The sequence below is a fragment of the Myotis myotis genome, unplaced genomic scaffold (genome assembly GCF_014108235.1).
Source record: "Myotis myotis isolate mMyoMyo1 unplaced genomic scaffold, mMyoMyo1.p scaffold_m19_p_9, whole genome shotgun sequence".
Taxonomy (NCBI): Eukaryota; Metazoa; Chordata; class Mammalia; order Chiroptera; family Vespertilionidae; genus Myotis; species Myotis myotis.
In genome coordinates, this window is record NW_023416401.1 from 36,865,864 (window position 1) to 36,884,216 (window position 18,353).

At 38.7% G+C, this 18,353-nt stretch overlaps 1 protein-coding gene across 6 annotated transcripts in view; it reads left to right on the forward strand.

Moving 5' to 3' along the window:
- The window catches only part of LPIN2 (lipin 2), a 93,122-nt gene that overhangs the window by 34,662 nt on the left and 40,107 nt on the right, over positions 1-18,353 (forward strand). For 5 of the 6 annotated variants that reach the window (XM_036323221.1, XM_036323217.1, XM_036323218.1 and 2 more), the window contains one exon: positions 12,123-12,323. In XM_036323221.1, coding sequence (XP_036179114.1) covers positions 12,132-12,323 — 192 coding nt within the window. In that variant the 5' untranslated portion in view covers positions 12,123-12,131. Of the gene's footprint in view, positions 1-12,122; positions 12,324-12,964; positions 12,984-18,353 lie in introns of those variants that run through there. The other variant, XM_036323222.1, reaches the window with a different exon arrangement.

The window sequence follows — 18,353 nt, forward strand, 5'->3', positions numbered from 1 at the left end:
TATTGAATTTCTTATTCAGGTTACAATACCAAAACATTGTACATATTCCTCCCTCTTCTTGCGGATTTTGTTCACTAGATCTTGCATTCATCCACTTGTTAATTCATACATTCATTGATTGAAAAATACTCATTAAGAACCTGCTATTGCTAGTCATTGTGCCAGGCAGGCTTTGGGGAAACGGTGAAGCATACCACACTTCTTATTTTTATCAGAAGTTAGTTTGGAGGTGTGATAAACAAATTACTGCAGTGTGGTGAGTGCTTATATGATGTGTTAAGGAGAGGGCAGGATACATCAGTGCACACAGCCACAAGCACTTTGCTACTGCCCTCTGCTTTCTTCTCATCATTGAGCCCATGCTTTCCCATCTCTTTTTGATCTTCTTTTACATTATGCTGTGTGTGTTCACAATCTCCTTTGGACATACTAGGTGTACTGGTTAATAATGGCGGATTTTGTAATCAAAGAAAACACGATAATTTCAAGAGAAACATCAAAAGTGCTTTATTCAAAGTAATGCCCATCGCTAGCTATACATTTCCCCCATCTTTCAGGTAATTTGTCGAGACCGTCCCAATAGAACTTTTCTTGTTTTGAGGCAAGCCATTCAGAGACCCAATTTTCCACTTCTTCGTATGTTTTGAAGTGCTGCTCAGAAAGTGCATGTGCCATCGATCGGAACGAGTAGTAATCTGAAGGAGCAAGGTCTGGTGAATACAGTGGGTGGGTTAATACTTCCCAGGCAAGATCTTTTCATGCGTCTTTAACTGGTTTTGAAGTGTGTGATGGTGCTTTATCATAAAGCAAAATTACTTTGCCCTGTCTTCTGGCCCATTCTGGTCATTTTATGATCAAAGCATGGTTCAAATTGATTATTTGTTGTTGGTAGTGATCAGTATTAATGGTTTCACCTAGATTTAGAAGCTCATAATACACCACACCTTCCTGATCCCACCAAATACAGAGCATTGTCTTCTTTCCAAAGCGATTTGGCCTTGCAATTGGTGATGATGGCTGACCTGGATTAAACCATGATTTTGTGCATTTGGGATTCTCAAAATAAATCCACTTTTCATTGCCAGTCACAATTTGATGCAAAAAAGACTTTTGTGCTGTTGAAGCAACATTTTACCGATGACTTTTCGGTTTTCCATTTGTCTTTCATTCAGTTGATGGTAGCACCCATTTTCCTTCCTTTAAAATCTTTCCCATTGCTTGTAAATGATCAGAAATTGTTTGCTGAGCAACATTTAGTCTTTCTGCAAGTTGTTTTTGAGTTTGACACGCATCTTCATCCAATAATGCTTGTAATTGTTGGTCTTCAAACTTTTTCGGTTGACCTGGACGTTCTTTGTCTTTCACATAGAAATCATCACTTTTAAAGCATTTAAACCAGCGTTCACAAGTATCTTGAGATGGAGCATGTTCACCATAAGCTTCCTGAAATATACGATAACTTTCAGCAGCACTTCAAAATAAAGTAATGAATTAAAACTTCCTGCAAATGATCTTTTTTTGACACGAAATTTGACATTTTTAAACCTAAAAATATAATGTTAACACCTTCAGCAAATTTGACATATGAAGTTTTGAAGCTTGCTATCAATACAACAAAATAGCATACATATCAAATTGCATATAAATCAATATATGTGTAACTCCATCTATTGGAAAAAATCCGCATTATTAACTGGTACACCTAGTACTATATTTATTCCCATTTCTTCATCCAGGAAGCCTAAAACATCTTGCTCCTCATATAAAATATTAGATAAATAGTAGTTGATGGATTGAGAAGAAAACTAGTGTTGGATTTTGAAAATTATTGAGCCAGTGCTAGGGTGGAGGGTGGGGAATTGATGGTGTTTGAAGATGCATTAGGTGTTGACACATTGTCTTTCCTTAGTTGTACTGCTAAAAAGCTGAAACAAATAGTTGAGTAAAACTTGGGGCCACCACTTGGGAAAGAATGTATCTATAATAATAAAAGCGTAATATGCTAATTAGACCCGACAGCTGAACGACCTTCCGGATGAAGCTGTGGTGGGGGGGGCTGAGGCAGTTAGGGGTGATCAGGCAGGCAGGAGAGCTGTTAGGGGCGATCTGGCAGGCAGGCAGGCAGGCAAGCGGTTAGGGGCGGTCCAGCAGGCAGGTGAGTGGTTAGGGGCAATGAGGTAGGCAAGCAAGTGGTTAGGGGCGATCATACAGGTAGAGTGGTTAGGGGTGATCTGGCAGGCAGGTGAGCAGTTAGGGGTGATCAGGCAGACAGGCAAGAAGTTAGGGGCATCAGGCAGGCAGGCAGAGTGGTTAGGGGCAATCAGTCAGGCAGGCAGAGGCGGTTAGGGGCAATCAGGCAGGCAGGCAGGCAGGCAAGCAAGCGGTTAGGAACCAGCGGTCCTAGATTGCGAGAGGGATGTCCGACTGCCCTGTGGGATCAGGCCTAAACTGGCAGTCGGACATCCCCCAAGGGGTTCCGGATTGTGAGAGGGTGCAGGCTGGGCTGAGGGAACTGCCCCCCTCCCCCCGGAACAATTTCGTGCACCAGGCCTCTAGTATTTCTATAATGACATAGTGTCTTCACTTTTTTGAACCTTACTCAGTCAAAAATAATTGTCTACTTTGTAGATAGTGAGTGTGGTGAAATCATAGAGAAGTGAGCCCAGTGAGCTGAAATCTGTTTCCAAACTTCTTAAAGTATATTTTGACAGGCTTGAAATCTGAATTTATCAACTTATTAGCCTTGACAGCCTCATGTCACCTTATTAAACAACAACAACAAAAAGCCTGAGGTTAGTACAAGGAGACTTTCACTGGGTTACATTGGGGTTATTTTCTTGCTAATTTTCCCAGGGTGTTAATTCAAGTTAGAATCAGTATCATCATATTTTTATTTAAGTCCTTTGTTGACAGACATCAGAAATGGACTCTGAACAAGCCAACAAACACACTTATGACTGTTTATCATTCAGAGAGATGATAAGAGGGCAAGAACTAGGGCTGCTTGGCATCTCGATGTCTTGAGCTAGTGAGCCTTCTGGATGGCTCAGGTGGCTTAGCCTCGCCGGTTTCTGATTACGTTGACTCTCCATACACACTTCAAGAGTATCAATTTGGTTCAGTTTGGGTCAGATGTCTCCTCACTCCCATCAGCCAGTTGATGCCAAGGCCCAAGCCCCATACTATAGACATGGCTACTGGGGTTTACTTCTGTGTTTGGGGATCTCAGAGAGGAAATCATTTCGATACAGGGAGCCCTATTTATAATGTGCTCTGAGCCAAGTCATTGCTTCATATAGCTGTTCAAATACCAAAACAAGATTATTGAGTCAGAAAATTTCCTCTGTATTCAAAAGGTTGGTGTTGAATAGTACTGAGTTGTACTTAGGGAAGGAACTCCTAGAAAAGCAATCTTCCCAGACCAGAATTTTTTAAAATGAGTTTTTGATGGAATCACTGCCAGTCCTAGAATTAATCTTACAAAATGATCAGGTCAGCTGTTTGTTCAGTAAAACATATAAAATTCAAGGTCTGTTAAGTTTGGATCACATGTCCAGGTAATAGATATGCCTTAGAGACTGGGATATATACTGAGAGATCCAAAGGTTCACACCCGCCCCCCGCCCCTTGTAGTCTATTTTATGACAGATTGATTTTTAAAAAAATATTTTTTTATTGACTTCAGAGAGGAAGGGAGAGAGAGAGAAACATCTCAGTGATGAGAGAGAATTATTGATCGACTGCCTCCTGCACACCCCACACTGGGGATGGAGCCCACAACCCGAGCATGTGCCCTTGACCGGCCAAACACGGGACCCTTCAGTCCGTAGGCCCGACACTCTCTCCACTGAGCCAAACCAGCTAGGGTGACAGATTGATTTTGGAACTAAAGAATAGTCATGGAATTTTATCAGAGAGTCTCTTGCTTTTACATGGAGCTATGCTTTCCTAACCTGGCTCATCTTCATTATAAGTTATTAAACTTTTAAAAAGACCCAAGGAAAATTGCATTTAAAAAACTGTCCAGGATGATTTCATGTATATACAATTTTGAACCAATGGAATAAAGAATATTTTTCAAGGTCAACCTTGATAGAAAGTTCTCCACCAACTCTACCCTTTTTATTTTCATATCTAAGTTGGTTTGTTCATTCATTCAACAATATTTACTGAATCCCAACTATGTGCCATATGTATTTCTAGCTCTGTCTAGAAATTGTAGCATGATTCTAACCAACTGCTTTCTTTCCATTAACATCTGCCTTGGGTTGGTCATCAGGTCTTAACTGATTCTCAGCCTCCTTTGTACCTCTTCTGCCTTTACAGTTGTGCCATCTCTTGCTTGAATTGGTTGTAGTAGCTTCTGAAGTGGACTCTGCTTTTAGCCTCCTCTTCTCCAGTACATCTCCCCTCTCCTAAGTCATTGAGTCACTTCCCTGACTACAACCACTGCTGGTGCCCATTGCTCATGAGATACACTTGAAGCACAAGTCCAAGACCTTGCATAACTTCTCACCTTTGCCTTATACTCAGCATACTCATCATGTGTTCTTCTCTCTGTCTGGGACTGCCCACTGAAACTTCCTTTTCTTGGCCTAATATACTTCTCACATTTACACTGCTAGAACAAATATTTGCTGCTTCCTGAAGCCTTCCTTGACTCTCCCATGCAGTTTTTTTTTCTTCCTTTCTCTAGTCTAACTAAAAGTCACCAAAATAGCATTACCACAGGCATTATGTAAATTAAGACAGTATGTCTCTTTCTCTGTTGGACCCAGAGGCCTCTGAGAGAAGGATGGAAGGATTTTATTTACAGTGGATCCTCGGTTCTCGAACTTAATTTGTTCCGGAAGGCTATTGAAGAAGTGATTTGTTCGAAAACTGATCATTTTTTCTCATTAGAAAGAATTTATTCTTATTTGTTCCAGACCCCCAAATGCTTCCCTGTTTAAACCTTTCTTATATATAGTACATATCGAATGTACTGTTTAATCTATGAACAAACACTTCTTAAATTTATCAAACCACCTCCTACTAGCCTTAAATTAGTCACTTTCAGCACTCATTCCAGGGTTGTCTTTTAGGAAGTCAGCATCTTTGCTTTTTCACATATCACTGCCTCCAAAATACTGTCACAGCTAACTGCTTTTCGTTTATCTAAATCAACAACCATTTTTCTACCTCTTCAATTGCTTGTGATCATTGTTTCTTTTACACCATTATCAACAGTAGTATTCTTCATTGTCCATTTCTTCAGCAACAAAAGTTAAAAAAAAAATCACAGTGCAATTTTCTGAAAAGTTAACAACTCCAGGTTTAGGGGAAAACTGATTGGCATTCTCTCTTTTGTGGCCTGAGAGATACTTTTTGTCATGCCAATACATCATGACAAAGGGTAGTGAGATCTAGAACCTAAATTTTGTTCAATAACCAAGACATTTTTCCTGTGAACAACTTGGTCAAGAATTGAATTGTTCAGGATGGGATTCATTCAAGAACTGAGGTTTAACTGTATCTTTATATTGTAACGACTTACTGTGGTACCTATCATGAGGCAGGTGCTCAACTTTGTTTGACTATATGAAAATCCTGTCAGACACAGGTCAGTATAATGGGCATTTTGATAAGTAGATTATAAATTATCTGTTGTGTGTCTTGAAGGAATTACACAGTCAGAGTTTTGGTTTGGTTTTTGGTTCACAGATTCTGTAGATGGGGCACTAAATGGTCTAGAAATGAAGGAGAGCCCTGTTCCAATGATCACCCTGTACTTTGGGGCAGAAAGAGACCTGCCATGTTTTTGAGCATATGTTTGGGGCAGTGCATTTTATCTTTTACTTATTTATTTTTAATTGATTTTAGAGAGGAAGGGAGAGGGAGAGAGAAATGGAAACATCAATGATGAGAGAGAATCATTGATTGGCTGCCTCCTGCACACACCTTACTTGGGATGGAGCCCACAACCCAGGCATATGCCCTGACCGGAAATTGAACCGTGACCTCCTGGTTTCAAGGAGGGCCACACTCAACCACTGAGCCACAAAGGCCGGTTTGGGCAGTGCATTTTAGATATGCAATTATCAGCATTTCCTCAAGGATTTTGGCTTCAAGGAGATCCAAATGGGGCTTAATTAACCATCTACTTTGTGAAGCTCCTGGGGTTGGGAACTCTCTCTCTGATTGAGGACAAGGGCTGTATCTTGCGCAACTATTTCCCGTTTCTTATTTTGTAAAGCAAATATTAAAAGGCAGCTAGGTCCTGGCCAGGTAGCTTAATTGGTGAGAGCATTGTCCCCATACACCAGTGATGGCTAACCTATGACACGCATGTGAGAGGTGACATGCGAACTCATTTTTTTGGTTGATTTTTCTTTGTTAAATGGCATTTAAATATATAAAATAAATATCAAAAATATAAGTCTTTGTTTTACTACGGTTGCAAATATCAAAAAATTTCTATATGTGACACGGCACCAGAGTTAAATTAGGGTTTTTCAAAATGCTGACACACCGAGCTCAAAAGGTTCGCCATCACTGCCATACACCAAGGTTGCGGTTTATATCCCCAGTCAGGGTACATAAAAGAATCATTCAATTAATGCATATAAAATCAATTTTTTTAAAGGCCATCAGATAGAAAATAAGAAAAATTAAAATAAACAAGTTAGCATTCGCTGTGGTGGGAAAAAAGAAAAACTGAGAGGTACAGAGTAAGTCATTTAATTGAATTTAAGTGGCCAAGAGCAGCTTCTTCAGGAAGGCTGGGTTCTTTGTCAGGTTTAGCATCAGTTGTCTGTGGCACTGCTTGCTGCACCTGTTTTGCTTTATTTTGTTTTGTTTTTATTGATTTCAGAGAGGAAGAGAGAGGGATAGAAACATCAATGATTAGAGAGAATCATTGATTGGCTGCCTCATGCACACCCGCCCCCCCCCACCCCCCCACTTTCCCTCCCTCCCCTGCCAGGGATTGAGCCCATAACCCGGGCATGTGCCCTGACCAGGAATTGAACTGTGACTTCTGGTTCATAGGTCAACACTCAACCACTGAGCCATAACAGCCGAGCGAGCAAGACTGCACTTGTTTTGAATAGTTCTTTGTTCTATGTGTTTAGCTTAAGTTGTAACCTCCTGTAGGTCATTATGGTTCCCATGTGTCTGCTGGGCACAAGATACAAGGTTTAGAGAAAATGTCTTGACTGAGTTCATCAGCCCCCACATCTGCTAGGGGACTTTCACCCCCTCTTGTCCCAAACCAGGGAGAATTTTGCAGGTGCTGCTGTGTGTGCTATTGTTACCTTTCATCACCCACTGTTCAGGAAGTAAAGTTTTCAGCAAGGCTGAGTGGTACCCTCCTTTTGGGAACTCTGGGACCCTTGGAGAACTTAAATACAACTTGAGTTCAGCCTTCAGATCTCTTGTCTTCAGGAACTCCAGTCTGAAGATTTAAACCACAGATGGGAAGTAGCAGGGAGGTTGGGACCCTGAGTCACAGTGGCACTACGTTCTAGTGAATAGTAGTAAACACCTTCTCAGTCTAAATGCAAAATGAAATGAATAATGTCTGCCTTGCTTAACATAAATTCTTCTTTTGAAGATCAAATGAAGTATGTTTGAGAAAGTTCTTAAAAAATAAATGCTATTCAAACGCAGAGTGTAAGCTTGGGTGCCTGGAGGAATTTGGTCCCAGAGCCTAGGTATACGCTGGAATGTGTAGAGGTAACAGTGTTCTGGTGTTTGTTTCCTGAATAGCACATTCCCTCATAGCTGTAAGCAGAAGGTTAGATGGAATGTTGAGGGCAAGTTCTTCGATAAAAGCTGTCCTCAAATCCTCATCACATGGAATCTCCCAGGAAGTTCACACCCTAACAGTGAACCTTGGGTCTAGTGGAAGGGTTAAAAGTCAATGCTAACTCATAGCGATATGTGGAGGAGACTTGGAGGATGGTTATGGTTCTTTGGACTCTCTCTAATCATAATGTTTATGTGTCCAGGTAGCATTAAGTAAAAAATATTACAGTTCCTAAAAAATACCTGGTATGTGTGTGTATGTATGTGTGTGATTTGTGCTTGTGAGCTTGAAGATAGGGAGGGATGCTCTTCTAGGAACAAATTCAGTTCCACAGTACTCTTTCTATGGGCATCTTTGTCAGTCTGATTTTCTGATTATGTATTGTCTTTGCTTTTTCTCTGAGATTTCACTTGCAGCAAGGAATCTGGGGGTTTCATCATTGCTTAGAGCATTTCTGTCACTTAGCAATTCAGGGAAGGGCATAGGCTCTAGAACAGGGGTGGGGAATGTCCGACCCAACCACCTGCAGCCTCTCCCCCTGGCCATCCCCGCCCCTGATCGGCCCCACCCACCTCGATTGGGGGCAGAGCCTGCTGGCCAACAGTCCTCGGCCCCTTCCCCCGGCCGGCCCAGCCTAATCGCCCTGATGGCGGTGGGCCGGCCGGACCCCACCCATGCACGAATGCGTGCACCCAGCCTCTAGTACTAGTATAAAATGGATATATGAAGGTAAACTTAAAACTTAGGAAACAGATTTTGATTATATGTATAAAAGCAGTTTAGAATATATCAATTTGTATTGATAACAATTTTTAAATTGTAATATTTTAATGGCTACCTATATCTTGGTAGTTACTCTTTTCTCTAACAAACATTTTTATTTTTGATTGAACAAATTACCTTAAATAATTTTGGGCGGTTTTTGGAGGAGGGAGGAGATCTGTATTTGAACCTATTTACTGATGCTTTCCATTTATAAATCTCTACTATGTATCGTGATGATTTGCTTTAGTGTCTTTGATGCTCAGGTAAAGTTGCTAAGCAAATCTTTAAACTTCCAGTAAATAATTGAATCTGGAAAGCTACCCATTTATTCCAGGCACTAGTGTATGTTTAAATTATTTGATAAGAAAAATCTGATAGTGGGTACCATTGAATTGCATATATGAAGGGCTGTTTGATCTATTGAATTTTATGTATGAAGGGCCATTTGACCTCTAATAGTTTTTTAGTTGATTACCCCATACTGATTTTTTTTTTCTTTTCATTTTTTAGTATAGTGATCTATAAGTGCCTGCCAGGCCTGTCTGTGCCATTTGTCTAGCTTTGGGTCTCCCATTTAAAGAAACAGATAATTCTGCGTTTAAAGTGGAAGTAAACATAGTCATTTCCAATATTTTAAGGAATAATAATGCTTAGCCCAGAGTAAGTGAGACCATGTTGTGGTTGTACAATAAACTCTTTGGTGTGTAGTAGTGTCCTTTAGAAGAGGGTGGTACATAATTCAGTGTGATTTCTAGTGGACATAATAACTAGGGCTGTCTGATACTGTTGTGAATTTCTTGGTGAAAGGAGTGTCTCTCTGTCGACTGGAAGCATCGCTAAATTGAAAAGCAGTGTAACATAGGATGTTAAAGAAGATACTTGTCTTAGCCAGCCCTCATCCTGGATGTAGACAGCTCCCTCTCACTGTGTCCTCACATGGTGGGAGGAGAGAGAGCATGCTCTGTCTTCTTCTAGTAAAGACATTGGTCCCATCATGGGGGAATCAATGTCCTCATGACCTCATGTAAACGTAATGACTTCCCAAAGACTGCATCTCCGAGTTAGAGCTTCAACCTATGAATTTGGGTGTTGGGGGTAAACATTCAGTCCATAATAATACTTAAAAACTTTCTAAGCCTCAATTTTATTATCTTTAAAAATAGAAATTCTATTTACCTACAAGGTGGTTCTGAGATGATAATGCTTATTAATAAGCTTAAGAATAGTAGGCTTTCAAAAATGGTAGTACTGTGATGATTGTTAACTTTATCATATTTCAGAATAAAATGCTAGAAGCCTTTTTGGTATTTGTTGCAAGACTGAGTTGGATTAATTCTTCCAGTTTTAAGAATCAATAAATGCATTTTAATGTTTTTTTTCATGCTTGTGAGCTGGAAGATAGGGATGCTGTTCTATGAACATTCTTCAGTTCCACGGTGTTCTTTCTGTGTGGGAATCTTTATGTCGGTTTGCTTTCTGATTATGTAACGTCTTGGCTTTTCCTCTGAATTTTTATCTATCTCTTTCTGCATTCTTCTCCCTTGGTCTCTGTCACTCTCTGTTCTCGAGTTAATGTTCTCTTCTCTTCCACTTCTTTTTCTCATCATTCACTATAAAATATGATAGTTTACTTTGCTATATTTTTTAATCTTAGTTTTATTTCAAAAGCTTATTTTACTGGCTTACCCAACCATCTATCTTTTCTGCCCTCGCACAGAGTCCTGCTTTCCTAGACTATGATCAGGACAGGTTGGTGGTGTCAGAGACCTGACTTTGCCGTCGCTGGGTTTTATTATTGCTAGTGCTGAGCTGGACATGTAGGAATAAAGTTTTATGGTGCTAGATTCTGCTTAAAAGAGGAAGCTGTTTAAGGTATCATGTATACAATGACTAACTGCTTTTCCTCCAGACATAACCATGAGGAAGCCCTCCCCCCTCCCCCAGCCTTTTTGGGTTCTCCCCTAGCACTGTTTTGCTCCTCATTCCCAGGGTATAGTGACTATTAAGGCATAAGGACTCCCTTTACTTTTGTTTTCTCAGCCTTCATAACATAAACAGAATTGTTTTATATCTGCTAAGAGAAAATTAGTCATTCGACAGACTGTATTTTTCTACATTTAACAACTGGCATTTACACAATAGACTTTCTTTTATAACAAACAGCATATCCTTCAACCATGGTAATTAAAATCATATTGAATAGGTGTAGTTACACTTAATTATGGATTCTATTGATTCCATGCTGATGTAAGCTTATTATAGATTTACTTTATAAGACTTGTTTATGGCTGAATGAAGTTGCATAAAAGTTACCATTTTCAGTTTCTTTTAAGAAAAGGCTTATTTAATTAGCTATGTGTTGTTGTTTTTTTAAATTATAACAAAACTAATTTTAAAATTGTCACTATCAGCCTGGCCAGTGTGGCTTAGCTGTTGAGCGTCGACCCAGGAACCAAGAGGTCACTGATTCGATTCCTGATTAGGGCACATGCCTGGGTTTCAGGCTCAATCCCCTGTAGGGGCATGCAGGAGGCAGCCGAGTGATGATTTCTCTCTCATTGATGTTTCTCTCTATCCCTCTCAACTTCATCTCTCTCTAAAAATCAATAAAAACATTTTTAATAATTGCCACTATCAGTCAAGCATTAATACAAAGTTGAGGGGGGTGCCAGGAGACTTCCCCACTTGCCCTCACAGCATATCATATCATGGGTACCCCATTTTGTTGTCAGACAAAGCCAGCCCTAACCGCAGCCACAGCAGGTGTGGGTCACAGAGACAGAAAGCATTTCCTCTCAGCCCTGTAGACTTGTGAGGTGCCCTCACCTTCTTTTTTGACCCTTTTTGGAGGATTCCTCCAGCCTTGTGATCCTGGTTTGAACAGTGAATTTCTGCCGAAGAACAAGATTAAACCCAGTTTTTGGTTTTGAACTTTGTGGAACATGAATGTATGTTCCAGTGAGTTACGCTGTAGCATGAAGGGATTTTCCCTAGAAGTAATGTTGTAAATTAGATTAGACCCAGTCTAGCTCACTAGAGTTTATTTAATCTAGCATCTGTCTGAACCATAATATTCCATTAATAATATCCCATAGAAAACGCAGCTCTCATTTATCTTTCAGCAGGGTCTCCTGGGGGTGATCTTTGGTCATTTTTTTAACCTGTTTGTCTGCTATGGCCAGAGAGGATGCAATAGCCATCTTAGGCAGATGGGCAGTGATGGTGGTCTGGGTTCTTTGGTGGTTCTGTGCAGGTTCTTTACTTTGCAGAAAAATATCTAATGGCATCTAGCACCATCCTTGATGATGGAAAGGAAAAGGAACTTGTGCATACCTCAGATACAAAGGAGGACCGTGTAGAATTGTCTATGTGTGAAAATGTATAGAAACAGTGGTAGCATGAGAATGATGGGTTCAAAATCATCAATGTTACTAATGGTGCATAGTCTGGTGTACAAATGAGTAATGCAATTTTAGTCACTTTAGTTTTTTTCTTTGTCATTGTCATTAAATCCACAAATACCGTGTTAAAATTGCATCTAACTTTTTTTTTTTCTTGTCTTTTGTAGTCTCAAACCATGAATTATGTGGGGCAGCTGGCCGGGCAGGTGATTGTCACTGTGAAGGAGCTCTACAAGGGTATTAACCAAGCCACCTTGTCTGGGTGCATCGATGTCATTGTGGTGCGGCAGCAGGATGGCACCTATCAGTGTTCACCTTTTCATGTTCGGTTTGGGAAGCTGGGAGTCTTGAGATCCAAAGAGAAAGTGGTGAGTGCAGGGCACAGCCTGTTCTCCAGGAGGGTGAAAAGTTAGATGACAGCAATGAGTAAATCATTACTGTGAGCTCTCTGGGTCTTTTATTTTAAATTTGTATGATGTTAAAGACAGTGGTATGAGAAGTCAGCCTTAATTGCATTTTGAAGTTGCTTCTAAATTCATAAAACCCTACTACAGGAAGTCTCTCCAAAGGAAATCTCCCTGTAATATTTAGACTGAAAATTATTTTGATAATCCTATATGCTGCAGCTCAGAAGAGCAAAACAGAGAAACTGGAGTTATAAATGGGTGTGTTAGGTGTATTTAGAAAAAGTTCCTTTACCTTAGATAGCATTTCAAAATGTTTAGGGTAATGCCTTCATAACAATTCTGAATGGAATAGACTGACATAATCAAGAAAATGTTACATTTGTTTAAACAGTTAATGCCAAAATTTTTTGTTTGTTTTGACAAAGCTGTAAAATCTTATTTGTAATCTAAATTTTGTTGATATCAGGACTTGTCTCCAAATCCAACTGAAATGTAAACCCACAGGCCATAGGCTGGTTGACTTCTATTTATTTTAGGGAAGATTCATTTAAAAAGACATTTGTGTTGGCTTTTCTTTAACTCTTACATTCTCTTACCTCCAGGTAATGGAGCAACAGGAAGGTAAGGTTTGTTAGTACGTCTGATGTAAATCTAGTCAGAAAATTGAGCTAATAATAAAACTTTGCAGGTACATACTACTCTTGGCCCACAGTATCTACCTAAACCAGTGGTTGGCAAACTGCGGCCCCTTGTGTGGTTCTTCCACAAAATACAACGTGCAGGCGTGCACAGACAGTGCGATTGAAACTTCGTGGCCACACTCAAGGGGCCAAAGAGCCACATGTGGCTCGCGAGCTGCAGTTTGCCGACCACGGACCTAAACAGTGTGGGGAGATTTTGTCAGGATTTTAAAGCACAATAAAAGATCCACACCGTTTTCTGAAATAGAAGTACAATGTATGTGTTAGAGGACCACTGGCATAAGTTGAAAACATCTATTTTCAGATTTGGACTATTTCACATAACAGATCTTATTCTTTAAAATAGAAATTTCCCTTTATGTTAATTAAATTTAGGTTATTTTGAAAGTGAAAAATAAGGTTTATGGATTTCACAAAGTAGATTGAAAAAAACATCTCATTTTTCTAGGTATTAAGAAAATCAGTATTCCACTGGAAAGCCACATTTCAGGAGGCAGGTTTTGTATGGTCTGGCCTCTGTTCAGAGTCACCCTTTGGAAACCAAAAGTAGTTGCAACTTGTTTAGTGACTTTGAAACTTTCCATTGCAAAACAGTGTTTAGCCACAATTAACCTTACTGGAATTTTTCTTTCTTTCTGGTACCACTAAGCTGCAGTACTTTCACATTGCATTTGCTTTGGTAGAATCAGTTGTAATCTGTTTATGCACTGAAGCTTGCCATTAGTTACTCAAGAATCTATTTGTAAAGCTGCTTCAAAGGTATTGTTTATTTTTGCTGTGATTTTTTTTTTTTAATCAGATTGAATAAGTCTGGTCTTTCAAAGTGGAACTTATGTATATAATAGTGGCCCCGTGCACGAAATTCGTGCACATTAAAAGGGAATTAATTAGAGGAAATATTGTAATATTGCTATTTGCCCTTTCTCTATAATAGCAGTGTGAGAGATGAAAGATTAGTAAAATATATATGAAAATAATATATAAATTTATTAATAAATAGTATCAAAAGAATATAACAAAACAGACATGACATAAAAACAACAAAAACATGATATAAAAACAACAGTGATGCAAACAATGACCAATAAAGTGATTAAACTTATTCTAATATCTCCCTGTACACTGCATTAAGAGTGAAAACACTTTCAAAGTGCTTGACTAATTTCCCTTGTTATGAAGTATTTAGAACTTTAACATCACATGCTCTTCGAACTTGAGAGAAAGCAACATATAACTGACCATGTGTGAAAACGGGTTCAGGTAGGAATATTCCTACTCTGTCTAGAGTTTGTCCTTGTGATTTATTAATAGTCATGTCAAAGGCTGGCATCACGGGAAACTGTCATCAAATTAATTTAAATGGGAGGCCAGTGTCAGATGAGGACAAATCAGCTCTTGAAATCAGAACAACCTCTCCCTCTGCAGATCCTGTTAATACTTCAGCTTTGATAATGTTAGGTTGTAATCTTTTGATAATAAATCTGGTACCATTACAAAGACCCCATTTACTATTAAGATTTCTCAATAGCATGGTGATTGCACCCACTTTCAATTTTAATTTATGACACGGCATTCCCGAAGGAGTAATATTAAGAAATTCGATGGCAAAATTTTCCTTTTCTGTATCATCTGTTGAATCAATGGAATCATCACTCAAATATGTGTGAAAATCTCCATCAAGTATATTCAAAATCTTCATTTAATTTTTGAACGTGCTCATTTTTTGGACAAAGAATTGCATGTTTATAGATATATTTTTAACATTATCTATAGCTATACTATTTCCAAAGGTGGCTTCAATAATAGATCCATTACAAATCATTTCACAGGGGATTTCAATAATATCTATTCCTAAATGAAAACTGCTATCCAGTTTGCCATCTCCAAGTTTTACTAACCATTCACTATAAGCAGAATCCTCTGATCTCATATTTGTTGTAAGAGACAACTTTCTGAAACATCCCCAAACAGTACAGTAAACTCATTTGTACTATGGCCGATCGCATAGCATGCGGTACAATACTGAGACATTATCGAAAATCCCCTCCAAGAAAGAGAACTTTCCCACCAAATACAACATTCAAATTCATAATTTCTCTTAGTAATCTGTCTATGGTGTTTATAGCCTGACTGGATGCCATGGTGCATTCATCAATAATGAGAAGTTGGGCCTTTTTAATAGTTTTAGCAACTTCACTGTTTATATCAAGTCTGGAAATTGAAGTTTCATTTAATGGAATTGGTAATTTATATTGGGAATGAAAGGTTCTTCCACCAAGAAGTAAATTTACAGCAATTCCTGTAGACGCTGTTTGTAAAACAGTACCACCACAACCTCTATTATAATGTATTAAAAGTTTATAAAGATACGCCTCCACACTCCGAGGGCCGGTTCCTGCCTCAGGAAACAGTTTGGGGAGGGTGCAGCCATTGCTAAAGGAACCCCTGCAGGGATGACTTCCTTCTGGTTGGTCAAGCTTTGGTTGTGATGGGTGTTACACCCAGGGTTTTTATATAAATAGATAAGCATTTGTGCATCTCAAATGATGAATGGGCAAATAAGATACCTTTTTCTGCATGCTGTATGCCTCTAAGAGAGTAATACAGTTTCTGTACAAAGTTACACAAATCATTGTGTTAAATATGTTAATTTCTTCTTTTCCACTCCTGCCTTGATATCCCAGAAACTCAAAAGATATTTTTGGGAGGAAATTGGGCTATTTGACCAAAACACAGCTTTCCTGTAACAATAAAATGATGTCCACTTTGAGATTACCTGGCACTTTAGATTAACTATTAGTCTTATTTTAGGTCAGTTTGGATTAGGGAAAGCAATTTATTGATTTTAAACTAAGACTCAATTTTCAATTATGGCACCACCAATTAACTGACCTTTAAAATTATATATATATATATATATATATATATATATATATATATATATATCTTTTTATTGATTTCAGAGAGAGGAAGGGAGAGGAAGAAAGATAGAAACATCAAAGATGAGAGAGAATCATTGATTGGCTGCCTCCTGCATGCCCCCTACTGTGGATCCAGCCACAACCCTGGCATGTGTCCCTGGCTGGAATCGAACCTGGAACCCTTCAGTCCGTAGGCCGATGTTCTATCCACTGAGCCAAACTGGCTAGGGCTATGAGCTGAACTTTAAGGTGAAATCATAATCACCTTAAAAGTCTCTGGTTAGAAAAAATAATAATTTTCCCACTGCCATTGGTATGTTTTTGTTTGATAGAATACCAACACAGTACTCCCAGTATGTTTCATAACTCAGGAGTTTAATTTCAGAAGGTAAAACTGCAGTTGATATTTTAAAATATATTTTTGTTTTGTAACACAAAACATTATTTGATTACTTATCAAAGTTAAATAACCCAGTGTATTAGGAAAGACAGTTTCCATTGTGGATGACAAAAACCCACCTCACACTAGCTTAAGCAAAAGGGGAATTTACTGGTTTGCATGACTAAAGTCCAAGGGCATTTGAATTAATCAGGCTCTATTTAGAGTCTCTGAAGGTATTATCAGAACTCTCTTCCCCTCCACCTCTCAGCTCCACTTCCCTTTGTGTGTATTCTAATACAAGATGGCCACCAGTACCTCCAGGCTTGCTTCTTATTAACTCAGCAACCCCAGTGGAAAGAGAGCTTTCCCTTCCTACACCTGAAAGTGCTCAGATGTTTCTTGATGATGATATTTCCCAGTGAGGACCATGCAGAGTTCAGTACCCTTAGATTATGGACTATTCTACTTATATTTATATCATGTCTTTATCTATAGGGTGGGGCAAAAATAGGTTTGCAGTTATTAGTAGGAGAAAACAGTTTATTCATGTATTATTATTTGTTATTGTGTTATTTTTCATATGAACAACTGTAAATATACTTTTGTCCCACCCTATATGTTTGCCTTTATATCCCTTTAACAGTCTAAAACTAGAGTTTACAAGGTTATTCATAAAAGTTTTAAAAGTTGGTATTCATTTATTATTGTACAATTGTCAGATTAAAAGAATTGATTACAGCCTAGAGATAAACAACTAAATTACTTTTAAGTGATATAATAGCAGTTCATATTATATATAAACACTCCTCACTTTGCATGGTAGTACAGACCTATAAAAGTGACTGGACAAGCTGAAACTGCAAAGAAATTTTTTATAATCAACGAGAAAAATTAGGATTCTTCCATAACCTTTATAAATATTTGTCATAACTTGAAAAATTCTTTTTTTTTAATTTTTATTTTCTAAAAATCTTTATTGCTGAAAGTATTGCATATGTCCCCTTTTCCCCCCATTGACCTCTCCCAGCCTGCTCCCATCCCCACTCAAGGCCTTTACCACCCTATTGTCTGTGTCCATGGGTTATGCATATATGCATACAAATTCTTTGAGTGATCTCTTCCTACCCATCCACCTCTGACTTCCCTCTGAGATTCGACAGTCTGTTCCATGCTTCTGTCTCTGGATCTATTTTGTCCAACAGTTTATTTTGTTCATTAGATTCCACATCTGAGTGAGATCATGTGATACTTGTCTTTCTCTGACTGGCTTATTTTGCTTAGCATAATGCTCTCCAGGACCCTCCATGCTGTCTCAAAGGGTAAGAGATCTTTCTTTTTTATTGCTGCATAGTATTCCATTGTGTACATGTACCACATTTTTTTATCCATTCACCTACTGATGGGCACTTGAGCTATTTCTAAGCCTTAGCTATTGTAAATTGGGCTGCTATGAATGTAGAGGTGATGCATTCTTTCTGATTGGTGTTTCTTAGGATATAGTCTTAGAAGTGGGATCACTAGGTTAAATGACAGTTCCATGTTTAATTTTTTGAGGAAACTCCATACTGTTTTTCATAATGGCTGCACCAGTCTGCATTCCCACCAGCAGTGTACTAGGGTTCCCTTTTCTCCACATCCTCGCCAGCACTTGTCATTTGTTGATTTGTTGATGGTAGCCATTCTGACAGGTGTGAGGCGATACCTCATTGTCATTTTAATTCACATCTCTCTGATGATCAGTGACTTTGAGCATTTTTTCATATGTCTCTTGGCCTTCTGTATGTCCACTTTGAGAAGTGTCTATATAGGTCCTTTGCCCATTTTTTAAATGGGATTGTTTGTCTTTTATTAAGTTGTATGCATTCCTTATATATTTTGGATATTAACCCTTTATCAGATGTATCATTGTCAAATGTTTTCCCATACAGTGGGTTCCCTTTTCATTTTGTTGATGGTATCTCTACTGTGCAGAAGATTTTTATTTTGA